The sequence below is a fragment of the Xenopus laevis genome, chromosome 4L (genome assembly GCF_017654675.1).
Source record: "Xenopus laevis strain J_2021 chromosome 4L, Xenopus_laevis_v10.1, whole genome shotgun sequence".
NCBI classification, from domain to species: domain Eukaryota; kingdom Metazoa; phylum Chordata; class Amphibia; order Anura; family Pipidae; genus Xenopus; species Xenopus laevis.
This window is the reverse complement of record NC_054377.1, coordinates 44,742,975-44,770,649: the sequence shown is the minus strand read 5'-3', so window position 1 is coordinate 44,770,649 and position 27,675 is coordinate 44,742,975. Positions and strand designations below refer to the sequence as shown.

Genomic DNA, 27,675 nt, shown 5'->3' with positions numbered 1-27,675 from the left:
CCCCCCTCTTACCTGTCAATTCACACAACTTTTTTCTTTGGTAGAAAAACAAATATTTGTCATTGATGGCTAAGGATTTCTTCCTTAAAACTTACATTTTATTGATGTATTCAAGTTTAGACAACATCCCTAAAGGAAAGCATTACAGTATGCCTATTACCGTCTATAAATAACATCTGTTCTGAGTCTCCTAAATTGGATCAGGTGATAGTTAAAAGTGCACAGAGATTTGCATTGCTTGCTTTTGCAGTAGTGGGTTCCTAGGTTCAATTCCAACCAGGGCACATTTCTGAGGATATAAACGTCATTTTCTGCTGTACAAATCTGCCTGCTGGTATTGAACATTTGCAAAAAAAAATGATTTTCTATGGGGAAACAAATATCACAGGTGTTGTTTTTAAAAATGCAGACAAAGTGAACTCTGGAAACCTTGACTTGCAGATATGAAAGCCGTCTCTCTGTCCTCTAGTTATTGTGAAGTGGTTTTACTAAGCGCTGTACTGACTTACCATACCTTTGTGGTGAATGCATATTTCTCATCTGTTTTGTGGTGATGTATTTGCAGAAATGGTTAGTTGTTTCTGTCATACAATATATCTCTTCTGCTGAGTGACATTTACAATTGTAGTATTTATTCTTCAAATACAGTAAATGTGCTCACAGTGGCGAGCGTCATATAGAAAGGACACGTATTTCTAATTATATAAATAGTATATGATCTGTAAGCTTTGTGCAATTTGCAATCCTGTTGCTCAGGTCACCTGGATTCATTGCAACCTTTTTAGATGCTAAACAAGAAGAAAGGGCTGTTTAGGCATTTATAGGGGGTAACGGTCTTCTTGTGCATTTGCAGTTGTGGTAAAGCATTCTGGGAAATCTACACAAAAAGAAACACGATAGTCGCAGCCACCATGATTGAGAATGTGAGGAATTGCAGCACTATACATGGCACATGATATTTATAGATGAAGATGTCTGGGAGTTATAGTTCAGTAGGAGTTCCCACAGCTTGGATATTCCCACATTAAATTGAATTGACATCACATTCATTTTATTTTTATTTAATATTTTCAGGCAATCTTTTTAATTACATTGTTTTATTTTTTTTCTTACATTCATACAGTATATTTATATATTTCATTGCATCAGTATATTCTCCTTATCTCTTTCACTCTCATAGCCTTTCAGATTAGAGATTAGAGTATTTGATCATGCTTTGTTGGGACAACTGGCCTGATCCTGAGAGACCACTCCGTAGAGAAAGCCAGGGTTTATGATATTAGCCAGGAAGAAAATAAAAATAGTCACACGAAAAACAGAAATATGATTTCTCCATAAAAGCCCAGACATTGTTAGTAAATCTTTTTCCCAGTACAAACTTTTTACTTTACTCAATATTACTCACTGTATTCTGGCATGCATAAACAATTTCTGTGACATGATCCCTTTTATTTCATCTCAGTTCAATGTGTTCTTTGTGATATTCATAATAAATGTATATATTATTCTAGAGTATTGGATTAAAGGGGACCCAACACCGCCAAAAATTCATAAAATATTAGACAAGCAAAATGAACTTTAATTATACTATATAAATTATATGAATCTTGTTTCCATCCATCTGGAAACTCATAATTATAGAAAGCAGGCAGGAGCCATTTTGTGGACACTGCTATTAATTCAAGCCTTCCATTATCTCAGAATCTTGTTTGTGCACCAGAATGGGGGACCTGATGTCCATCCCCCATGCCCTGGCTACACAATTAAATGGTTAAGAGAACTGGGGGAATGTGGGGAATGCAGTGACATCTAGGAAGTGCTGAATTGAAAGTAAAAGTAATTGCTTGCCCGCCTCTATGAACACTTTAATAAAAAAAAGAATTTGGATTTCATGTTTAATTTGAAAAGTTCTTTTATTATACAGCTTTTTATGTCTGGGTGACAGGTCCACTTTAAGAAATCCACATGGATAACATGCTCACAGTTGTCTGTATTATTTTTTTGTTATAGGTCAGATTACGATGATTGGAGGCCAGCTTTGGCCATTCTTCTGCAGCCCATCCCGTTCCCAAAAGAGTAAGTTGAACTCTCTGAATCAAGTACCAGGCCAATGGCAGTAGGTGATATATATGTATGACTGCTCACCTCTTGCGTCTCTCTGTAGTATAGGAAGCATATTAAGTTTGTCCTGGGGTATGGATATCAGTGCAGCTTCAGTCCAGATTACCCTAGCAACAATACATTGATTTGAATAAGACGCTGGAAAATGAATAGGAGTGGGCCTGAATAGAAAGAGGAGTAATAAAAAGTAGAAATAACAACTCCCCTTTAATGATTTAGAAGGTGAGGTATATTGGGAGACATATTGAATGCTTCTTTCTGAATAAAAAAGTTAGTTATTGAACTGCACCTGTGAATTGAGAAATGTATTTTGTTAAGCAACAAAGAAGTTCCATCCTTCTATATTAATGCTTTTATTCATATTGGGAAAGTTCACACACTAACTTCTGCCCTCACACTTTACTGTTTAGAGCAGGGATCCCAAACCTTTTGAACCCTTGAGCAACATTCAGAAGTAAAAGGAGTTGGGGGGCAACACATGCATTAAAAATGTTCTTGGGCTGCCAAATAAGGGCTATGATTGCCCATTTGGTAGCCCCTATGTGGATTGTCAACCTACATTGAGGCTCTGTTTGGCAATGTACCTGGTTTTTATGCAACCAAAACTTGCCTCCAAGCCTGGAATTCACAAATAAGCACCTGCTTTGAGGCCACTGGGAGCAACATCCAAGGGGTTGGTTTCATTTCAATACACGTGTAGTGCTGAATTGTCAGATATACAGGTAGAAACAATAGAATTCTACCTGTATTGATGATTCAGCACTAACAATGGGCGATGTTTGGGTGCCTTCAAAGGTCTATGGCCACTTTAAATTTTCCGGCCGGCCCGATCGAGGAGCCGACCGTTATCCAAGTCTTCTGCTGATATCTGTCGGCTCCTCTCCCACCAAACATGCACCAAATACCATATGAAAATTAGTTTTGTTAGGAATTATCGGTGCGTCTATGGCCATTTTAAGCCCTTAATTTCCTTTCTAAGAAATAAACCAAAGAAACCAGCTTTATGTATGGTTGCAGATTGACTAAGATGCCCAATTGTGGTGTAAAGGTCATGTTTGCTTTATACATTTTATTTACAGCACTATCCCATGTTGAGGTAATGCCAGTAAAACAGTTGAAGTGTTCCATGTTTTGATTACCTCAAGGCGAATTTGTCCCCTTTGAAACTGCAAGGCAGCTCAAGTGACTCAGTAATGAGCACTCGTGTTTAAGAAAACATGCCTCAGAGACTAGAGATTACCATCTTTAATTGTCCCATTTATCAGCGTGCCATCCCCTCGAGGCCTTCTTCCTTCTCACACACATCAGTTAATGTGCAACCTGTTCAGGTGCTCCAGCTGCAGTCAGTAAAAACATGTTGGCGTCATTCAGCCAAATCAGGCTTTTCAGCAACTCACCAGAGGCCATTTTCTTCCATTGTCATGATGCAACATACCTGCAAAGTGACTTGTAATTGTTGTGCAACTCATTAGCAAAGCTTTGGCCACAGCTTAATGAAGTCACTTGGGTTCTCTGACAAAACAAAATGAGTCACATAGAGTAAAGTTTATACATGGTGTTCTCAGTAGTCTACAACAGAGAAGCAATTTTAAAGGGAAGATGTATCACAATGTGAGTTTAGAGCTTAATAAATGAAAACTCACCCATGTTCCATTCATTCCTTTGGGTATTTATCAATGGGTGAACGTTAGAACTTGATAAATACACTTCTAAAAATTCCCTAGGAATGAATAGAATGTGGGGGAGTTTTTACTCACTAAGCTATAAACTCACGTTTTGATAAATCTGCCCCTAAAAGTTAACTTCTGCCAAAGTGCTTCCTGTGTGCAATAACCTGACAATAAGGGGCATATTTATTATGCTGTGTAAAAAACAGCGGGATAATACACCACACATCAACAGGCTTCGCTGTGTAAAAAAAAAAAACGGCATACCATTTCTACTTCCGGCCAAAGCAATGTAAAATAACTGCTGCAAATCTGGCATTCGCATGGTGTAAAATTACACACACCATGTGATATTTTACACAACTTTTTACACCCTTTTTTCCTTGTTTTACACAGGATAATAAATATACCCATATGTGTGTAGAGAGAGAGCACTCTTGTTTCACATTCAGTAAACTGTTATTATATTAGCTTTAAAAAAAAGTGTAAATTGCAAAAGTGCTTATAAGAGCAATCTAAACAATTTTACATTGTTGTCGGGGTTCTGCTTTATTTTACACTTGATCATGTAGTGAGTGACCTTAATATATGTCCCTTTTACCTCTGTACACTGAACTGAAGAAAACAATTTCCTTCCTACAACCTGCCTGCTTAAAACTCCTAAATTATATAAACTTAAACATAAGCTTCACTCTTCCATTTTATATAGTTACAGTAGCTGTGTCTCAGACAGGAGATATGTGTGTAACAGATCATCCTCCCAAAGGTCTGGAGAATTAGGTTGAAGGGGATTTGCTATAATGCAGCTGTTAACTGGCTGTGCTTTATGATTGCTTTGGGTGGGTTGGGGTGTGTTACCTGCCATGCACAAGCTCACGTGTTCTAGCAAGCCTGCTCAACTTCCTTGTACAAATGCCTTTGGCCTTGTTTTTTTGGATTGAATGCATATTTATGTTCTTTTTCTTGTTACAGAGCTCTTGCACATGAAACATTCACAAAGTAAGTGATTTAGATAACCCTCTTGATGCCTGAAGTCAGTTGGGGGCCATGTAATGCAATAATAGTATCTTTCTTCTAATATAGCAGCTTCTAATTTTAAACAGTGTTGCTCGCAGCTTTCTTGTCCCCCTATTGCTTTAAATGTATATGTCCTCCTTGAGATACTGGGAGATCTTGTGATTTATTCAGGGCATGGGAAATGAGCCCCGTGCTATAGCCATATGAGTACCCCAGTGAGCAACACTGTACTAGAAGAAAGTAAAACGTTAAAGGACTAGTAACATTAATTAATGAAAATGATCTATATTGCATTATGGTTTAAAAAACAGGGTTAGGGTTTGATCCATGTTTAGTAACCCACAGCAACCAATAGCAGTTTTTTTTCTGATGTTTGAAAACAAACATCTTATTGTTTGTTGTGGGGTATTAGATGACACACATTGCTCCCATTATCTACCCCCATAGTGTGTGTGCTTTCAAGTACAGTATAACTTGTACAAAAAATCAGCTCCTCACAGATGTCCTGATTATTGTAATATGCATTACAATTCCATTTTCTTTTGCTCCTTCTCTGTACTGGTTTCTACTTTCAAGCCTGGATGCCATAGGTACTGTTATTGCATAAAAGGAGAATTTGGTTCCACTCTGTTTTTTCTTTTAGTATTTAGCAACTAGAATTAACCAGTGTATTCTCTTTTTCTTCATAGGGAACTGAAACATGTCATACAGAGATTTGCAGAGGACCCCAGGCAAGAGGTAAAACTGAGGTGGTTATGTAGAGGAAAAAGATGGCTATTGAAGTACCTGATATTGAGCAAGAGTTTTGTTCCCTTAGGCTGTCCCTTAGGCATTTTAATATATTTTAAAATATGACAAGCAGAAAATTGTCCCCTTATTACAAGTTTGTCAGGATTGAAAGTACAATCTACCAATGATTCCTTATGTACATTTTTTGGAGACCTTCAGAGCAACCGCACTTCCCACCCACTTCCCATGTAACCTGATGTCTCAGCCTTGAGGATCACACCCCCTGCATGTGACAAAACAACTAAAAATACCTTGAAGGGCAATGGGCAAATTTGTTACCCTAAGCGAGTGTGATTTCCTAGTGATTGCCCTAAGAGAATCCGTTAATTCTCTGTGGGGCTTCAGTACAGATGGAACTTAAAGCAGTTATATCTTTTCACACTCCCTAAAAGAAGGGATGGCCAAAATGCATTTGCCTGCCTGTTGGATTCTGGTAGTTGTAGTTCAACAACATGTGCCTGGGAGTTCATTATGCTAAACTTGGGAGTTCACTATGCTGAAGCTGCTGTTATACTGTGCCACTTTTTCCAGTAAATGGTGAAGATACTGACGTTGGCCTCATACTTTATATTCGTAATACTATTATAATACTATAATATCTGTTTTTGGTACAATATGATGATGGAACATTTACCCCTTATGAACCCATGTCGCTGCTGATCTGCAGGTGACTCTAAATCTCAATTCGGTGAAAAGTGGTTGGAGGTTATTATTAGGTAAAGGAATCATGGCAGAATGAGGCAGCAGTTCAACCCAGATTAAATCTTTTTTTTTTATAATTTAAAATTTTTATTGACCTTCATTTCCAAAAAAGAAAAAAGATAACAGGTACAACACTGATGCAAGAAAGTATACAAGTGACTGTATCAGATGTTACACAACAGAATATAACACTTCAATTAGCTCAGTCAACCCTTAAGCATCATATCCTGAAAACGGATATCATAATAACGAAACAATGAATCCTCATGGAAATGAAAGAAGTTTTAGTAGAATGGTACCAGATTAAATCTTAATGGTTTAAAATTCTATAGCTTTCCAGGGATTAAGGTGACGGATTTTGATATGGCAGCACATATGGGCATGTTGTTGCAATCTGTCTGACCTGTGGTGAGACCACCCCAACCACTTGTGGCTCCATTATATCTGGGTGTTCCAATTACACCTTGCACACACTGAAAGGGGTGGGCAGCACAGTGGTTTGCATATGTCTGTTTGTTAGTCCTCCCACATAACAAAACATGTGGGCAGGTTAAGCTTTTAGTATGATGTAGTGATATTACGAGACAATTTGCAATTGGTCTTGATGATTTATGTGTATTGTGCTTTTTGAATTATTTCGTTTTAACCAGACAGTGGTTTGAATGACTGTAAAATGATTGAGAATAGGAAAATAAATAATGAAAAGCAACAATACAATTGTAGCCTCAAAAAGCAATCGTTGAAGGCTAATGTTTAATTAACTTGATGTAAAGATGAACTACCCCTTTAAGGTGGGAAATGACTGAATGAAAGGAGTATTTTTCATGTGTGACTACTTTTATCTACCTGTCACCCATCTGGCATTGGTGCTAATGTTGCCACCTGGCTGGTATTTTACTGGCACAGTCAGTACAACTGTTATAATACTAGTTAGCTATTAATGGGAAGGAAGACAAAAGATAAGAAAGCTTGTTTATTTTGCAAAAGAGTTGGCGAGCACCTAGATATTTCATTTCTAATTATATTAAAATACTGACATGACTCTGAAGACCCTTTATTTCTATGAGTATTCTTTCTGTAAAAATTCCCAGTTCCCAGATTTTAGCATGTTATGGCCATTGGTAGTACAATGGAGACAGAAGAGAGACAGAGCACAGTGTAAACAAACAGACAGGTGTGGGAAAATGCAAAGGTTCCAAAAAGAAAGAATTGAAGTGGTGTGTGTAATGATCAATGGAAAGTTGAGCAGCAGTCAGGGAATGAGAGTGGTCACGCTACACTGGGGTTGCTCTGTGAGTAGTGCTCGGCAGCTGTCACATAATTTATCTAGCAAAACACACTGTTTGGGATGAGGTTGGCTAGTTACCTTACTATACTCTGTCTGTAACCCAAGCTCTGAGCTTCCTGCCTCTTGTTCGGGGAGCAATACATTTTTGCATAAACGAACGGTCAGCAGGTATTCATTATTGGAAAATATTTGTTTTGTTACTAGGGGTGCAAACTGTTTTCAGTTTTTAATATCTTTGTGCCAAACATAGATATATTGGAACATGTGCTCTTTCAAATGTTTTTGAACTACAAGTACCTACATCCCAGCAACTAAAGGCCTCCAGGGGGTGGGGGAGCTATAGTAAAACAACAGCTGGAGGGCTGCAAGTTGAACGCTGGGTCACATCAATCTCCTCAGAGACTATTTGGATGACTAAAACAGCCTTCTGTGAACAAGTCAGATATAGACATGATTGGCGTCACAGTTTGCGTCTTTGAGACATTATTTTGGTTTTCATTTTTAGTTGGAAGGACCCTCAGTATTTACTTTGCTCCTTCTTAAAATCATTTTACATTTTTCAGAAATGGAAACTTATTTTTAATCTACACACTTCTATGTTTGGGAAACAGCATTTTTTGGTGCAATTTCTGCCAGTGTGTTTAACTCCTAAATGCTTGCACAAAAAGCTAGAACTTATGTTAAACTATGGACTTAGTTGTATTCCAGCTCTTAACAGCTGTCTTGTGTACATAAGGTTATAAACTCCTGTAGGTTTTATAGGCAATCATTTACCCTATTGTAAAATGTCACCTGATCCATGACCATATAAAGGCCAGAGGCCTCATGCAGACCATTAAGCTTTGAGGTGACTTATGATATCCTCATATTTGAAAATAGGGGGTACAATATTTTTTTATAATACACAAGAGCCATGAATATCCTGTACATTATATCCTTATTATACACAAAACCCATGAATATCTTGTAAATGATATCCTTATAAACAGTGAGTTCTGATGTCATCAGTTATAAACGGTGAGTTCTGATGTCATTTCTGTCACATGACTCACTCAAATTTCTGTATTATAATAAAGTACCCCCAATTGCAAAATATGATGATATTAGAAGTTACCTTGGAGTTCCATGACCTGTATAAAAACATTATATGGTCATGAAACGCCTCCCTAACTTATGATATCCTTATATTTTATAAGAGGGGGTACTTTATTCAATATATAATACACAAAAGCCATGAATATCTTGTAAATTATATCCTTATAAACGGTGAGTACTGATGTCAACAGTCATAAACTGTGAGTAGTGATGTCATTCTTGTCACATGACTCACTGAAACTTGTGTATTATAATAAATAAAGTACCCCTATTGCAAAATATGAGGATATTAGAAGTTACCTCGGAGTTCCATGACCTGTATAAAAACACTCGGCCTATGGCCTCGTGTTTTTATATGGTCATGAAACTCCTCAGTAACTTATAATATCCTTATAATTTACAAGAGGGAGTACTTTATTCACTATGTATTTTACAGTTTATTCCTGACTCTGGTGTATTTTATAGGTATCATATGTATCATGCACAGTAAGTAATAGATAATTGCAGGTATGGTACCTGTTATCCAGAATGCTCAGGACCTGGGGTTTTCCAGATAATGGATCTTTCCGTAATTTGGATCTTCATACCTTAAGTCTACTATAAAATCATGTAAACATTAAATAAAGCCAGAAGACTGGTTTTGTCTCCAATAAGGAATAATAATATCTTAGTTTGGACCAGCACAAGGTACTGTTTTATTATTACAGAGAACCAAAATCTTGGAAATTTAGATTATTTGGATAAAGTGGAGTCTATAAGAGACAACCTTTCTGTAATTCGGGGCTTTCTGGATAACGGGTTTCCAGATAACAGATCCCATACCTGAATTTCACTAGTATATCCCTGGCAGCATGGTACTATGTCAGCAGTACAGCATTTAAAACCCTGGCAAGTTCTTTGGTCCTCCGTAATACCCTGGGATAAGGATATGCAAGTTAAAAATCGCATATGCTGCATTCAGATTGTTTCCTTTAATGAGTGAATACTTGTAAATGGAGCCAGTGTACATCCCATGGCTGAGGCAAACACCCCTATCAATAAATGGCCTTGTATGTTGTGGACAAGCAGTGTTCCTGTGCAGCATGTTTTGTGACCAAAAAAATATATTCCTTATATTGTTTTCATAGACATTTTTTATTAGCATAACAGTGAATAAGGGTAAAATTGATAGGTAATTGAGGTTATAAAAAGAAAGTTCATGAAGTTCTACCTTGAATAATCCTCTCCCTGTCAATTAAACAATGGGTCTTTTACATAAAACAAGGTCATAAGTTCTAAAATACAGTAGATGCATAAGCATGGCTGGTACTTTTTTTTCCTATAAAAATATGGGTGTTGAGAAGTGTCGCCCTTATACAGAGCCAATGCTCAAAGCTTCTAACCATTGTTCCTTGTACCCCACAGGTTCACTCATGCCTCCTGAGTGTCAGAGCAGGGAAAGACGGGTGGTTCCAGTTGTACAGCCCGGGAGGGGTGGCCTGCGATGACGATGGTGAACTCTTTGCCAGTATGGTACGTGTCTGCAATAATGTGAGTTATTTTTATGGCTGTTTAATGTTTTATGTCTTAAAGTGGACCTGTCACCTACACATAAAAAGCTGCATAATGAAAGTCCTTTGCAAATGAAACATAGAACACAATATATTTTTTTTGTTAAAACATCCATACCTGTTATAAAGGTGTTTAAATATCTGAGCTGTCAATCAACTATTATTTTCCCCACCTCTATGGTTAAGGCATAGATGTGGGGCAGACAATTACTTTCACTTTCCATTCAGCAATTCCTACATGTCACTGCACTCCTCAAATTCCCTCTTCACTCCTCAGGCTTTAAAATTGTATAGTCCACACAATGGTGCCTGCCTTTTTGCTGTGATTGTGTAATTCCAAGACTAAAGGAAACACAATTTAAATAATAAATATAGTGTAAGTAAAGTTTATTTTTCTCAACTAACATGATAGCAAAGAATTTAGAATTATTTCTTAGGGTGACAGGTCCCCTTTAAAATCATCCATGTTTCGCATGGCAATAATCATGTTGACTTTGCTCAGTTTCATGCCAAAGGAATATGCTGCAGTTTCCTCTGGCAATGGAGGTGTTTCATGTTAATTACTTACTCAGAAATTCATGCACATCTTTATTGGTTTCCTTCTACTTCCTTGTACTTTAAAAATAAATTAACAAGATGTAGGCTAAAGTCCTCTGTGCATAAAGTAACAGTATTTGCAGTTAGAACTAGTCCATTACTGATATGTTCTAAGGCAAGCAATGTTTTATTTTGATTTATTTTGCACATTTAGGGGGTTATTTACTAAACTCCGTATTTATCTGGTCAGGCATTTTGGGGAAAAACTCAAATGTTTCTGGGTTTTTTTTTTAAAACTCAAATTATTAAAGCCAGACGCTGCAAAAAGCCTGAATATATCTCAGACCTGCCGAGGTTGTGTATAAGTCAATGGCAGAAGTCCCTATTCTATTTGGAAGTTTCTGTGGCCTGCGCTTGATTCCGGGAAAAACCAAAAAAAAACGTACAATTCACGTTTTTGCTCAATTATATCGAGTTTTTACCCGAACCGATTAAATCAAGCTTTTTTTTTTTTTTTAATAAAAAAGGTAAAATCGTGTATGGGAGTTTGGTCGTGGTCAGGGCTGTGATCCTGCTATGCCGTGGCAACTCTATCCAGATGTCTGCTGGACCCAGCTTTATCACCATAAGTCAATAATAACATTGGTTTGTGTATGTGGTCTTTGCAGCATATTATTAATCTCCAGGATGAGTTGATCATTAAACTATAGGTCCTCATAGACGCAAATATTTTTCTTTGCTGAACAACCGATTTTAGCGAAGTCCGACCAATCTGCCAATTATCGTGAAGTTAGTGGGATTCGAACGATCGTACATCTTACGTTTTTTTCGTCCGACATCTGTCAGAAAATTGATCGGCCAGATTAAAAAATCTTTATCGGCCCCAGTGCAATCTATCTATGTCTGCAGGGCCAAGCAGGCAGCTACCGTTCAGTTTTGCTGGCAATATCGCCTGAAATGGTCTTTTTAGTTGATGGACACATCGTACATTTAAATGATCATTTCGAGATAATCGTGGTCTCACGATAACGATTGGATCTTTTAAAAATCTGTACATCTATGGCCAGCTTAAGTCCAAATGTTTGAATTGGCTCATTTTAGTCCTAAGTGAATTCACCAGGTAAAATATCTGCTTATCTGCTTATTTGCAAATCCTATATAATGCTAGTTGCTTCTTTTACGCTAAATGCCGACTGCTGATTGGTTGATATTAGGGATGCACCGAATCCAGGATTCGGCCTTTTTTCAGCAGGATTCAGCAGGATTCAGCCAAAAGAGTGGATCATTACATATATTGCTACACAATTTAAATACAAACACGAATCACCCCTTGATTTTTATCCTTCTAATTCCGGTGGAGGTCTGACTACAGTCAGTATTCAAAAATTTCACAATATCCAAAGAATAGAAAAGAACCCCCACTAGAACAGACTAAACTCAGGCAGTCACAAAGTATTATTGACACACTTATTTATAGTTAGTTGAATAGACACTTGAATATGCCACTTATTAAATTGTTATAAAGTGCTGTGCAATAAATTATAAAGTGCAGTGCAAGGATTATTAGTGAGGAGCTTGAAAGACCAAATTTCTTCTTTCCCACAATATTATTAGACAATTAGTAGAGTGATACCAAATTGATCACCAATTTCTAAATTACTAGTAGTGCTAAAAAAATTTAATAATTATAATTGATTGACTAAAATGAGAATATTGAATATATTAGATTATAAAGTGCTACAGTGCTAAATGAATTTAGTAGTCCTTCCTAATTAGTAAGGTTCAATTCGTTAAATAACTAGACTGCCATTAGATAGGATAAAAATAAGAAATTAATTAAATCATTGCTCAAATTCATGTGGTCTCGTGATTAACTAAGCCCTCAGCTTAGGGCTTAGTTAATCACGAGACCACAGTCCCGGTTACTCTGCCTTCTCCACCTTTGTGGTGTCCTAGGGATAGAACAAATTAGGTAGTAGTTTTGGGACAACTCCACCCTCTCTTTTTTCATTTTCCTCCTTTTCTCATGAATTTGAGCAATGATTTAATTAATTTCTTATTTTTATCCTATCTAATGGCAGTCTAGTTATTTAACGAATTGAACCTTACTAATTAGGAAGGACTACTAAATTCATTTAGCACTGTAGCACTTTATAATCTAATATATTCAATATTCTCATTTTAGTCAATCAATTATAATTATTAAATTTTTTTAGCACTACTAGTAATTTAGAAATTGGTGATCAATTTGGTATCACTCTATTAATTGTCTAATAATATTGTGGGAAAGAAGAAATTTGGTCTTTCAAGCTCCTCACTAATAATCCTTGCACTGCACTTTATAATTTATTGCACAGCACTTTATAACAATTTAATAAGTGGCATATTCAAGTGTCTATTCAACTAACTATAAATAAGTGTGTCAATAATACTTTGTGACTGCCTGAGTTTAGTCTGTTCTAGTGGGGGTTCTTTTCTATTCTTTGGATATTGTGATATATTGCTACACAGTGATATCTCTTGCTTTTGCTCCACTGTTGATAAAGATCTAGCTGTATCTTAACACAGTATTTCCCCCATGCCTTCCAGCAATCTTCACAATTGAATTTCTAAGCTGGCAGTTATTCCTATGGCTGGAGTATTCCTTGAGAATGCCAGGACCTTACCAAGTGTTTATGATGCAGGTTATTACATTGAGCCTGGCTAAGATGTCTTCAATGACTTCACCTCCCAGCATACCCTCAGCCCACCCCAAGCAGCTGTTCTTAAGCTATAGCTTAGTCTTTATCAGCAAGTTATGTAATTAAAGGGTAAAAACAATTTGTCTTCGTGAGGTTTACCCTTACATCTTTAAAAGATGTTCTGTAAAATATGGTGACATAATGTAGTCAGCCCTAAATTGTAATATTGTAATATATTAGTATATATATCATTGTATATTTGTGCTTTAAAACTGTGCGGAGAGGTGTTAAACTGCTTGCTGAGCTGAAATTAACTGAAATCTTGTCAGTAAATTTCACTATAACCCTCAAACAGTGTTCAAATCAGGATGAATAAAGTATAATATATGTTGACAGCACTTAGCCTTGGGTTGGACCTTGCCTTACCAAGTAAGAAATTGCAAAATAATATGTATTTGTTTGATATTCAGGTGTAGTACCTGTTATCCAGAATGCTTGGGACCTGGGGTTTTCCGTAATTTGGATCTCCATAGCTTAAGTCTACGCAAAGTCATTTCATAATTAATTAAACCCAATAGGATTATGTTGCCTGCAATAAGGCTTAATTATATATTAGTTAGGAGCAAGTACAAGGTATTGTTTTATTATTACAGAGAAAAGCAAGTGTTTTTAAAAACTAGAATTATTTGCTTATACGTCTATGGGAGACGGCACATAATTCGGTACTTTCTTGATAACAGGATTCCCAATAACAGATCCCATGCCTGTAATCAATCAGTACACTGTTCCTTTACTAGTATGAGAGTTCACTGGGGTTAAAAGCCCCAAGCTGGGGGCCCTGCGCATTCCTGTACCTTTGTTTTACCATATAAAAGACCTTTGCCATGTACATATACATTATCACCCCCTTTCTTTCTTTCTTTCTTTCTTTCTTTCTTTCTTTCTTTCTTTCTTTCTTTCTTTCTTTCTTTCTTTCTTTTTTTCTTTCTTTCTTTCTTTCTTTCTTTCTTTCTTTCTTTCTTTCTTTCTTTTTCTTTTTCTTTTTTTCTTCCCTGGATAAAAAACACTAATTTCCAGGCAAGGAAATGTAATCCTGGATGCACCTGAATGCAGAATAAAATGCAATTATCCCAAGATTTTACGTACAAGTCATTTTATATTTTATATGTTATTTATATATTCGGAGCTCTGAGTAAATTAGTTCCACGTCTGTAGATATCCATAAAGTTTCCTTGCGTACAGCATTTCTCATGGTGCTCCCGGGATTTCTTGGCATTTGCTTGTAGGAGGAAGTAAGGCCGCCCTGGCGCAGCAATTCCTGGATTTAGAAGGAATGTTGATAAATGTTTGAGCCAGAATTTATGGGCTATTACTGTGTACCATATGTCCCTGCTTCCAAAGCAGAACCTGAAACACTCACAAAAGTTTCCATCTCAAATACAGAAGGAAGAAGCTTTTATACATACATCATTCTGCAAATCCTATATAATGCTAGTTGCTTCTTTTACGATAAATGCCGACTGCTGATTGGTTGATATTAGGGATGCACCGAATCCAGGATTCGGCCTTTTTTCAGCAGGATTCGGCCAAATCCTTCTGCCTGGCCAAACCGAATCCTAATTTGCATATGCAAATTATGGCAGAGAAGGAAATTCTGTGACAGAAGATTAGTCGTCCATGGTACAGCAGTTTTATAGTGGCTGACTATTCACTTTTTGTGCCATAGCCCTAAAGGCAGATATACTGATAAATAAGGCGCAGTGCAGAATAACCTATATCCATGTATTTTTTTTTTGTATATTCTTTTTCAGTTTTGAAATAAACAAGAGAGATACAGAAAACAAAAGGGAAGGATACTAATAGTTGTATAACGTATAACTCCAGTAGTATACAACAAGTTTTTAACCATTATACAGCAATATTCCTTAAACTGAGTTCTAATACAGTGGTGTGAAAAACTATTTGCCCCCTTCCTGATTTCTTATTCTTTTGCATGTTTGTCACACTTAAATGTTTCTGCTCATCAAAAACCGTTAACTATTAGTCAAAGATAAAATAATTGAACACAAAATGCAGTTTTTAAATGAAGGTTTACGTTATTAAGGGAGAAAAAAAACTCCAAATCTACATGGGCCTGTGTGAAAAAGTGATTGCCCCCCTTGTTAAAAAATAATTTAACTGTGGTTTATCACACCTGAGTTCAATTTCAAAGGTTATAAAGCCATTTCTAAAGCTTTGGGACTCCAGCGAACCACAGTGAGAGCCATTATCCACAAATGGCAAAAACATGGAACAGTGGTGAACCTTCCCAGGAGTGGCCGGCCGACCAAAATTACCCCAAGAGCGCAGAGACAACTCATCCGAGAGGCCACAAAAGACCCCAGGACAACATCTAAAGAACTGCAGGCCTCACTTGCCTCAATTAAGGTCAGTGTTCACGACTCCACCATAAGAAAGAGACTGGGCAAAACGGCCTGCATTGCAGATTTCCAAGGCGCAAACCACTTTTAAGCAAAAAGAACATTAAGGCTCGTCTCAATTTTGCTAAAAAACATCTCAATGATTGCCAAGACTTTTGGGAAAATACCTTGTGGACCGACGAGACAAAAGTTGAACTTTTTGGAAGGTGCGCGTCCCGTTACATCTGGCATAAAAGTAACACAGCATTTCAGAAAAAGAACATCATACCAACAGTAAAATATGGTGGTGGTAGTGTGATGGTCTGGGGTTGTTTTGCTGCTTCAGGACCTGGAAGACTTGCTGTGATAGATGGAACCATGAATTCTACTGTCTACCAAAAAATCCTGAAGGAGAATGTCCGGCCATCTGTTCGTCAACTCAAGCTGAAGCGATCTTGGGTGCTGCAGCAGGACAATGACCCAAAACACACCAGCAAATCCACCTCTGAATGGCTGAAGAAAAACAAAATGAAGACTTTGGAGTGGCCTAGTCAAAGTCCTGACCTGAATCCTATTGAGATGTTGTGGCATGACCTTAAAAAGGAGGTTCATGCTAGAAAACCCTCAAATAAAGCTGAATTACAACAATTCTGCAAAGATGAGTGGACCAAAATTCCTCCAGAGCGCTGTAAAAGACTCGTTGCAAGTTATCGCAAACGCTTGATTGCAGTTATTGCTGCTAAGGGTGGCCCAACCAGTTATTAGGTTCAGGGGGCAATTACTTTTTCACACAGGTTTGGATTTCTTTTCTCCCTAAATAATAAAAACCCTCATTTAAAAACTGCATTTTGTGTTTACTTGTGTTATCTTTGACTAATAGTTAAATGTGTTTGATGATCAGAAACATTTTGTGTGACAAACATGCAAAAGAATAAGAAATCAGGAAGGGGGCAAATAGTTTTTCACACCACTGTATATATTTTAATTATTAAATTGTGTGGGTTTGAGCCTGTAAAACCAAGTTAAAGTCTAGGAGTTTGATGTTTATGTATTTTACTGAGCATTGAAAGACAAATAAACTGAATGCTAACTCTCCCTATCAATTTTTTGTGTTTAAATGTGTGCTGGCTTCGTAGTTGCTTTAATTTAGTCACTTATAATTAGGAAACCTAAGGGTCTGGCCACACAAGCAGATTCGGGGAGATTAGTCGCCTCAGCGACAAATCTCCTCTTATTTGGGGCGACAATCTCCCCATACTTCCTTCCCCCTGCTCTCCGCCGGCTGAAATGAAAATCGACTGCGGCAATGCACACGCGGCGATTCGTCGCGCGTGCATTGCCACAGGCGATTTGTCGTTGGGTCGACTAATCTCCCCGAATCATGCTTGTGTGGCCAGACCCTAAAATGTTCAGTATAAAAGTAGCCCACAAATAATGAGATCACTGGCATATACATGGGCCTCTGTGGGCTACTTTTGTACTGGACATTTTAGAAGGTTTTTTAATTGGTTTAAAATTGTTTTATTACATGAAAATAAATACAGATTTGCCATTGCTAGCCAATATGTTGTTATTCAAGCCCCTCTGTATAGTGTGTCTGGTCCCAGAAAACATCACTTAACAATGGATTGCGGTGAGGGAGGTTGCAAAGTGAGGCTAAGGGTGGGTTTGGGAAAATTGTATCACAGATTTCTTTACATCTGTAGAATGGGGCATGTCTGTGTAAAAAAATACATTTTATTTTTAGAAGTTCAGATGGGGGTTATGCACCATTTTTTAGCCCAGTGGAATACCTTTATGTCAGAAAGGTGTATATGTTCCCTTTGTGTTGTTTCCTTTAAGGTTGCTATGGGTTCCTGTCAATCTGAGTAATCATATATGTCTGTATGTTGCATTTATTCTAGGTAAGCCCCACTGAACTTACATCAAAAAACGGCTGGGGAGCATTTTTCCCCCATTAAAAACGGTTTCATTGTAAAATACAGTATTGATGGATTTCAAGATTTTAGAGACTAATAAAAATGATTTTCTCATACAGGTTCACATTTTGATGGGTTCCTGCTACAAAACGAAAAAATTCCTGCTCTCTCTGGCCGAAAACAAGCTGGGGCCTTGCATGTTGCTTGCCTTGCGAGGCAACCAGACGATGGTGGAGGTAAGAGAACACCTTCTAATATTCATGTACAGTTTTCCTTCTAGCATTTAATGCACAGGCTCAACTTGCTGTATCTTGTGAATCACTGCTAGTGAAATACACATGGCTCTGCAGCTTGTTTCACCTTGTGCTATGATGTCACATTTTGGAACGTACCATGCTAATTAAAAGAGTCTGGTGTCTGCATTCCTCCATGCAGAGCGGCTTCGTACACAGGCTGTTCTATGTATTGAACGTATTCCCAAGAATGTTAGCATTCCGCAAAAATCTACATGTGGAGTTTGAATATAAGTTAAAATAACAAAGTACCTGCCTATAGGAAAAAAATAGAGACTATAGTAGAGAATATACAAACTAAATGTATGAATAACAGGCATGAAGTAACAAAATACAGTATGCACCAGTACTGGTATAAAATGATTTCATTTGCCTAATCAGGGGTGTAACTAGAGAGGAATCAGACCCAGTGGCTGCAGGGGGCCCCAGGAGGTATAGGGGGCCCCTATGAGGCCTTATTTCATATACAATTTCAATAAATATTGGTAAAACAGGTCAACCTGTAGACATTCTGGGAGCCTAAAGAATAATTTACTCTGGGGCCCAGTAATATATAGTTATACCCCTGAATAAAGAATATTAATTGCTAATAACTAATGCAAAATAAGCACAGATAGCCATTATAGAAACCTGATATGCATGACTGTAAAATTAACCTGAATATGAAACATTATTTTGAAGACAGAAGCATTTGGAAACAGTATTAAAAATAATACTTCCTGTCCTACTTTACTTCTGACTTTCCCACCTGAGAGCTTCAGACCACAGACTGTTATATTGCTTTCTTTAAAATATACACGATCCTGAATGATAAGCTATTTCAGCATTTATTGGTAAAACAGAGCAATCTCTGGATATGTTGGGGGCCCTAAAATTTGCTGTGGGGCCCAGTAACATTTAGTTACGCCACTGTGCCTAACCTACAGACCTTTGATAGTAGTATTATTATACATAAATGGGATCTGGAAACCCATTATCCAAATATAATAATCCAAAATAATCCAAATTTTTAAACATGATTTCCCTTTTCTCTGTAATAATAAAACAGTACCTTGTATTTGATCCAAACTAAGATATAATTAATCCTTATTGGGTGCAAACCAATTGAGTTTGTTTAATGTTTACATGATTTTATAAAGGAGAAGTAAACCCCCCTACAGATAAAAGCCCCTATTCGCCACCTTCCACTAGCCCCCCGTGCCCTACTTCCTTCCCGCATAGTGTTCTACTAGTATAAATGTCCCATCTAGCAACACTGATCTATATATAACAAAACCAATATAGTTGTGAGTTCCTCCAAAAATCAGTCAATATTGTAAAAAAATACAAAAATTTATTAGGACATGATAAATAGTGGGCTAACGCGTTTCGTGCCTGTAGGGGCACTTACTCATAGGGCCTAATATTTTCTCATTTGTTGTTTGCAGATTCTTTGTCTGATGCTCGAATACAACATCATAGAAAACAATGACACCCAGTTGCAGATTATCTCTACTCTGGAAAGCACAGACGTAGGGAAGAGAATGTACGAGCAACTGTGTGACAGACAGCGGGAGTTAAAGGAGCTGGTGGGTTCTAAATTTATATTGCATGTAAGGTCTGTGAAAGTGGTCTGGACCGTGAAATGAAAGAATACAGGGAGCAGGTGCCATTGATACAAGGTCTACAGTTTTCCTTTGCCGTCACAGTTTGTCATTAAGACGAATATTAAAGGATATAGCCACATCAGTTGACAGTCATAAAAACATGTTTGCTAAATATTGTGTTAGCTTCTGCTTTAGTGATGGAACCCTCCAACTCTAACGACAGGTTAAAGGAGAAATGAAAGCAATATTGTATTGCTTCCACGAGTTTGCCGGAAATTCTGCCCAAAGGCGTGTGTATTTTACTATTGCTCTTTAGAGATTTTGTGCAAAGAATCCAAAACTTACACCTGTTGCTCCACATTGGTAAAGCCACAAAAGCAACTGCACAGTGCAGGCGGCATTTCCACACTAATACTCTCACTGGGCTAGACAGACGATTTGAGTCACACACAGAAGCTCCACAAAGATGGTAGCAGTGGTGAGTCAGAGGTTTCTCTTGCACTCCCTTAGCTACCTAATCTATCAGCAAAGTATGTTATTCCTGACCACATTAAGCTTAGAGTAACAGTAACAAAAAATCCAAGTGTATTAAAGTAATGAAAATATAATGTACTGAGTGTGCTGGACTCATACAACTGATGTGTTTGTTGCAGAAACTCTACTATAGTTTATATAAACAAGCTGCTGTGTAGCTTCGGGGGCAGCCAATTAAAGCTGAAAAAGGAGAAAAGGCACAGGATAGCAGATAAGCCTTGCAGTATACAATGGGATTCTTCAGAACATATCTGTGATCCATTGTGTATCCTGTGCTTGAATGGCTGCCCCCATGGCTACACAGCAGCGTTTATATAAACTATAATAGTTTTTCTGAAGCAAACACACCAGGTTTACCAGTGCAAAGCAACACTGATTTATATTGTCATTATTTTAAAACACTTAAATTTTTTGGTGTAACTGTTCCGTTAATAGGATATGATGAATTGGATGTCAATGTGCTTTTTTATTTTTTAACAATGTTTACTCCATTGCTATAATTGCGAAATACTGTAAATATATACAGATCATGGCGGGTAGCGCCATTGTTAACTGAATTGTAAACCTATTACGGTTTGTGGATTCACTTAAGCAATAGCTGTAATCTCAGTATACAAACAGGCAGTAACATTACTTATTACTCATTATACTGTCACCCAGTGGTGACAAATACTTACAAATTAAAAGTAAAATGACTTTGTGTACTGACAGGCTGTACTGGGACTGTACACCACTTTAAAGAATGTCAGGTTTGTTAGAATAAAGTAGTTGCTCTATAACACATTCATAGAGATTATTGTAATGAAAGGTGCTGCGTTGGGTATGTGTATGAGATCTTATAAATCATTCACATGATCAGTGAACAATTGTGTTATCAGAGCCTTCTTATTTGAGCTGTATAGATCCAGCTCTGAAGCACCAGTGATTATTAAAGATATGAAAGAAAAGTTGAGCCCATGTGGTTGGGGATTACATTTTAGTCGCTGCTGCGTAACCTTTGTTTTCTGATTATGTTTTGCAGCAAAGGAAAGGAGGACCCACTCGTCTGACACTGCCATCCAAGTCGACAGTAAGTATCTCCTGAGCAAATGCAAACAGGCTAATCATTTTCAATCCAGCAAGGGATGTAAAAGCCGTCCCATCCAAAAATAATATTGCCTTGAAGGGAATATCTTATTCTCTAATGTAGTCTCTAATTAGATTCTTTAATCAGAACCTAATTTCTGGCTGGCACATGCAGCTTACAAAACAAGATGTCAAGAATTTATGAATCTAATAGGAACCTTCTCACTTTGTTATTCAGGATGCTGACCTTGCCAGGTTACTGAGCTCTGGCTCTTTTGGAAACCTAGAAAACCTCAGCCTGGCCTTCACCAATGTAACGAGTGCCTGCGCAGAACAACTCATAAAACTGCCTTCACTCAAGCAACTAAACCTGTGGTCAACTCAGGTAGGAATAACCAGAGGCTTTCTCAGCTAAAAGCTGATTTTGGGGTGCAATATAAATATGGCTTCAAGAGGAAAGTATTTAATGATGTATGGGTCTTTTTGTTTTAACCTTGAACAATTCATCAGTGCAACCTGAGGGGCTGGATAATTATTTTGGAAACACTAGAAGTTGTATATGATCTTGTTTTCCCCATTGCGTCTTAAAGGAACAGTAACACTAAAAAATAAAACTGGGTTAAAGTAAAGTTAAAATATAATGCACTGTTGGCCTGCATTGGTAAAACTTATGTGTTTGCTTTAGAGAGAGTTGCTGTGTAGCCGTGGGGGCAGCCATTCAAGCTGAAAAAGGAGAAAAGGCACAGGCTACTTATCAGATAATAGATAAGCTGTGTAATAGGATTCTACAGAGTGTATCTGTTATCTGCTATGTAACCTGTGCATTGAATGGCTGCCCCCATGGCTACACAGCAGCTTGTTTATGTAAACTATAGTAGTCTTTCTAAACCCGCCAATTGTACTAGTGCAGGGTAACAGTACATTATATTTTATTTACTTTAAAACTCTTTAATTTTTTTGGTGTTCCTTTTCCTTTAAATCCAAGAGATGCTTATTTGAGTTCTTATGTCTTAGTAAAATTAAGTGCTCGTTCCAACACTTGACATTGAGATCAATGAGGGACACCAGTTGATTAGGGGAGTGTTCAGTTGGAGTCTCTGATTTCATTTAAACTTTAATGCAATATAAAGGGTTATGTCTATACATTAAATAAGTGTACAGTAGAACATCCATTTTACATGTTTCAGGCAAACCAGAAAAAATGGTCTAAAATCTAGAAAGATTTAAGATTCATTATGCATTATATGTTGGTGGGTTAACAAAAACAGATGTAAAATGCAGGAAAGCTTAAAATCGAGAGAAATGTGAAATTGAGATTTATGTAAATAAATAAGGTTTTCTGTTCATAATAACATATAGTACTTATAAATAGTGTCTTCATAAATGAGACCTTTCCTGTAGTTATTGCAATTCATTTATAGTGTACCATCGTTTTCAGTGTCTTTGTAAAAGCTCAGCCACATGAACAATATAATTTAAACACACAAAAAGTAGTGCAGAAGAGTACGGGGTCCTGTAAAGGTTATAACATTAGACATACACCAATTCCAGGATTCGTTTTAATCTTGGCTCTTTCTGAGGGACTTAAACAAATCCCAAGTGTTTTGCTGAACCAAATAAGAAACCTGAAATTCATGTGACGTTAAAGCTCCAAACAACTAAAAATCGCGCACATTTATTTTTCTCAAATTCTAATATGGAAATTAGAGTTCAGATTCGGTACTTGTCTGAATCTTTTTGAAACGATGGTACATTATGCATTAATTGCAATAACTACAGGAAAGGTCTCATTTATGAAGGTGCTGTTTATGGTATTGTAATAGCCAAAACGTAATGATTCAATGCATTCCTGTGTAAAACACTTGCCCACATAGGAGCCATAAATAAAATGTTGAAATGCTGTTTCTCTTTTTCTTCAGTTTGGAGATGCTGGGCTGCGGGTTTTGTCTGAGCACCTCACCACTCTGCAAGTTCTCAACCTGTGTGAGACCCCAGTCTCAGATGCTGGACTCCTGGCACTTAGCTGTAAGAATTTCACCCCCTTTTCATCATTTCCTGCCCCATACCCCTTTGTCAGGCTAATCCACTTTACTAAAGATCATTGGGAGGTACAGTAGCTCGGTGATTGTTCAAAGAGCTGCAGTGAAGACTGCAATAATCCTGTATTGTGGGTGTTTAGTTCAGTACCTACCTTTAGAAATATCAGGATTGTGGCATGCTAGGAAATCTAGATATACTGCAAGGTTCAAGTGGATTTCTTAACTACAATTATGCATTCGGTGGAATGGCACCCTCTGGAATGTTTAGTATATACAATAATTCCAAATTGTTCCCCATTCCTCTCATTTCTTTTTCTGTCCTGCCTTGTTGCCCTGCTATGAACTGCATTGGATCACATTTAGAGAACTAAAACACTTTCTGGTTTTCCATGTAGCTATGAAGAGCCTGTGTAACTTAAACATGAACAGCACCAAACTGTCAGCAGACACCTATGAGGATCTCAAGGTAAGATACAAAACACTAGACTAGATTCTGGTTGCCATATTAAAAAGGGGTGGTTCACCTTGAAACAACTTTGACATGATGTAGACTCTGATATTGTGAGACAATTTGCAGGCGGTCCTCATTTTTACTTTTTTTGTGGTTTTAGAATGTTAGCTTTTTTTGTCCAGCAACTTTCCAGTTTGATAATGATATCAGCAGCTATCTGGTTGGTAAGGTCTGATTTACCCTAGCAACCAGGCAGTGCAACGTTTGATAAGATGTAGACAGTGATATTGTGAGACAGTTTGCAGGTGATTCTCATTTTTACATTTCTGGGGTTTTAGAATAATTTAGTATTTTGTTCAGCAGCTCTGATATTTAAATAAAAAAGAACAGTAAAATAATGGTCTCCCAAAGCATTACATTTTTGGCTGCTGGGGTCATTTGAATGCTGAGGAGAGGTACAAAAGGAAGCCAGTAATTCAAAAACTATATATATAGAAAACAAAACTTAAAGACACATTGAAAAGTTGATAAGAATAGGGCATTCTATAAAAGTTAAAGGTGAAATACCTTGTTAAATATGAAGCAGTAACGCTTGCCCGTATTTCTTTGCCAGCTTAATGATGAGCACCTGACTGCTGGCCAGTGATTTGACTAGATGTTTCTATGTAAAATGATGTATTTGGGGCAGATATGTTAAGTCTATTTATTAGTAAGGGTCCCCACCACCCTGAGGTGCTGCTGAGCCTGCTGTCTCTACCAACACACACAGCATTTCCTTATTAACAGTCATGTGGCAGGCTAGTAGCTAGAACTCAGTGTCCCAACATAACCCAAGTAATTTACTGAAAGCAAAATCTCTTCTTAAAACGCCCTGTTCCAATTTATTATGGGCATCCTTCAATACTGTTGATTTTACTTTAATTTTCAGTGTCTTAATTTTCCAGCTTTGTTATGACTAGTCCATTCTCCTGTTTTGACTACTGCATTCATATATTTTGTGTACTTAATTTTCTTTAATATCCTGCTCTTCTGCCACCATGCTAAATATATCCATAAGGTCCTTATCGGTATAATTGGATCTACCTTCCTTAGTAACTGAGTAATTGTGTTAAATGTAGAATTAACTGCTATGAACAGTCACTGGCTTGTTCTGCTTTGTTGATGCCAGAGTAAGCAGATGCTGGCCACATGATTACTTTAAATTAGATTTCCTAAGCCACCCTTTAACAATCTGCAGCAAAAATAGCAAGGTCAAACTCCTGGTCTTCCATCTGTTGTGAGCACAACTCCCAGCATCCTCAGCTTGCTGCCATCAAAGAGAAATAAAAGTAATATGGTGTGGTACACAACAGACAGTTTAAACAATATCAGGTGTATGAAATACTGTTGTTGCTATACATGAGTTCTGTGGATTAATTTGATAAAGTTGTATTCAGGGTTGGACTGCGCCGACAGGACACTGGGAAAAAACCTGGTGGTCCCGGGCTTTTATGGGCCCCACCGACCCATCTTGCCCAATCATAGCCTCGAGTGAGTTTAGGAAACGAATGATGAAATGTGGGGGTGGTGGGAGGGGTTTATCGAGAGAGGGGGCTCTTGATGTCGCAATTGGGGATCTTGAGGTTATAGTAGGGTTGCCACCTTTCCTCCCAATTAATTCTGGGCTGGGAGGCAGCCATGACATAGAGGGGGTGGGGTGTGATGTAACAGGGGTGGGGCTGTGCCATGGAGATCTGTGATTGCCCGATCGCCACGTCAATCTTTTCCTATTTGGAAAACCATGCAGGCACTTTTGACCCGGTTAGCAATACTAGGTTACAGCTTTGGTGATCCCTGGACAGCCCAGTTCAACGCTGGTTGTATTTATAGCTTTGTTCCTGTTTAACCTCCCTGTTTGAATACAACTGAAAAGTCTGAAGTTTTCAGCAGTTTAAGCTGGAAAAGTATCTCCTGTTCTGCTTCTGGAGCATCAGTCTTTGTAAGGCAAGTGCCACATGAGACTGATCAGCTGATCCTCTGGCCTCCCACCTACTCCTGTGTTTGCATTATCTGGGTGCAGACACAGAGAGTGGATTTCAGCATGGAAACACATAAGCATGCATCCTCACACCAAAATCCACTCTGAGTATCTGCCTGTGAGTGCAGACACAGGAGTGGGCAGAGGCAAGCAGATTGGCTGGTTTGCATTGATACGCATATTGCATATTATTTGTAACAATGTTTAGAAATGTTAAGTAAATCCATCAGGGTGTCCAACCAGTGTCCCCCCCCAACATCCAACATGGCAGCAGGCTGGGAGTTGTAACTAGAAAACCACAACAACAACCCTTAAATACAATAGTAAAAACTCCAAACCAAAATGTTATATCATGTTCCAAATTTGTTTGTCTTTGGCCATTGGATAATACGAGATTTGTTCTTTTAACAGGCCAAGCTGCCAAACCTTAAAGAGGTGGATGTTCGTTACACCGAAGCCTGGTGACTTTAACTTGGCTCTGAAGAAGGCTGCCCTTCAGTGCTCTTTTGACTTATCGTAAAACTGTAGAGGAAAATGCTTCTTGGACTACAAAATGTGGTTTTGAGTTAGAGGTCATTTTTACATAGGGAGGATGGACGTATTCAACCAATATTTACAGCTTCAGAATTTCAAACATTAATCTAATTTAATTCGCAAAAAAAAAAAAAGGAAAAACAAAGCAAACAAAAAAAAAAAGGACTTTGTAGATGCAAGAAGATAATCCTGAAGAAATAAACCCTTGTGAATTATTTTTTATTTGCCTACGTGTTCATGCTGTGTTGGAAAAAATAAGAATGCATATGTTTCTGTATGTTTTTTTTTTATTATTTGATTTGATCGGACGGACTGATTTTAAGAAGTTTCCACTTTGCCCTTTCACTGCAAAGAAATCGCAAGTCCATAACCATAAAAAGAAAGACGCATTCTTTGCACCTTCTTCTTCTGCCCTGAAACTCTTCTGCAGAATTCATATTGTTGTACATAAGATTTACATAATTCACCTATTTAAGAAAATGGTTCACGTTCAGCAGGTCTGGGACCTGCATTTTTATTTATAAATTGTTAATTCTTTTTTTTTTTTTTTCCTCCTACCCTTTTTTTGCAAATAGAACTGTACAAAGTAGTTTGTCGCTGTCTTGTTGATTGTAATATTATTAACGTTTGTGTATTGTTTTGCTTTTGGTTTCAGAACAGAAAGCCCTATTGAATAAATACCATGGTAAATGTATGGTGTATTTCATATCTCCCCTGAACCGCAGAGTGTATAAATGTTTGGAATAAGAAAAAAATAAAATGTTCACATTCAAAAAATGCTCATAACAAACGAAATGCTGACTGCAACAGGAGAGAGGTCCCTGTGTGGGCGACCATTTTGAGACTTGAAAAGCAAATAATGAGTCCCTGCTCTCTCATTTGTGTAATGTCACACACACAAGCATAAAGAGTGTGCAAGAGGCTTGCTCATTATGCATGTGACCAATCAAGACCTGCCACACCACTTGCGGTGTAAACCATTTTCCTGTGATATGTGCCTTTAAGTGCTGCAGATATTGGATAAAGGGACCATAGATTCTAAGGTCTGTACATTGGAGGAATAGATTTAAATCTGCTGTTTTGCTCCCTGCTCCTTTCTCTGCCGCAAGACAACAAGCAGAAAGGTAATGACATCACCCAGGGGCCCAGAAAAACAACAGATGTAGAAACCACATGTTTGCTGTTATCCCTGCTTTTTGAAGTTACAGTACCTGCCATCTTGAGCAATATGGTGGTCAGGCCCGGACTGGCAATGTGTGGGTTCTGGCAAATGCCAGAGGTGCTGCTGTAAGTTGCCATAGACAGTCAGTATTTAGTGGGCTAGTGAGGTGCTGTTTGTGCCTCTGTGTAGCTGAAATGCCAGGGCCTATTTTGAATCTCAGTCCAGACCT

The 27,675-nt window shown here is 37.7% G+C and overlaps 1 protein-coding gene across 2 annotated transcripts in view; it reads left to right on the top strand.

Moving 5' to 3' along the window:
• Positions 1-26,978, top strand: part of cmip.L (c-Maf inducing protein L homeolog) — a 126,285-nt gene extending 99,307 nt beyond the window's left edge. The window contains exons 11-21 of one of the 2 annotated variants that reach the window (XM_018256308.2): positions 2,011-2,076; positions 4,761-4,787; positions 5,495-5,543; positions 10,084-10,209; positions 17,885-18,001; positions 19,486-19,626; positions 21,200-21,247; positions 21,482-21,628; positions 23,163-23,268; positions 23,678-23,748; positions 26,162-26,978. In XM_018256308.2, coding sequence (XP_018111797.1) covers positions 2,011-2,076; positions 4,761-4,787; positions 5,495-5,543; positions 10,084-10,209; positions 17,885-18,001; positions 19,486-19,626; positions 21,200-21,247; positions 21,482-21,628; positions 23,163-23,268; positions 23,678-23,748; positions 26,162-26,215 — 952 coding nt within the window. In that variant the 3' untranslated portion in view covers positions 26,216-26,978. 2 annotated transcript variants of the gene reach the window in all.
• Positions 26,979-27,675: the final 697 nt, after the last annotated feature.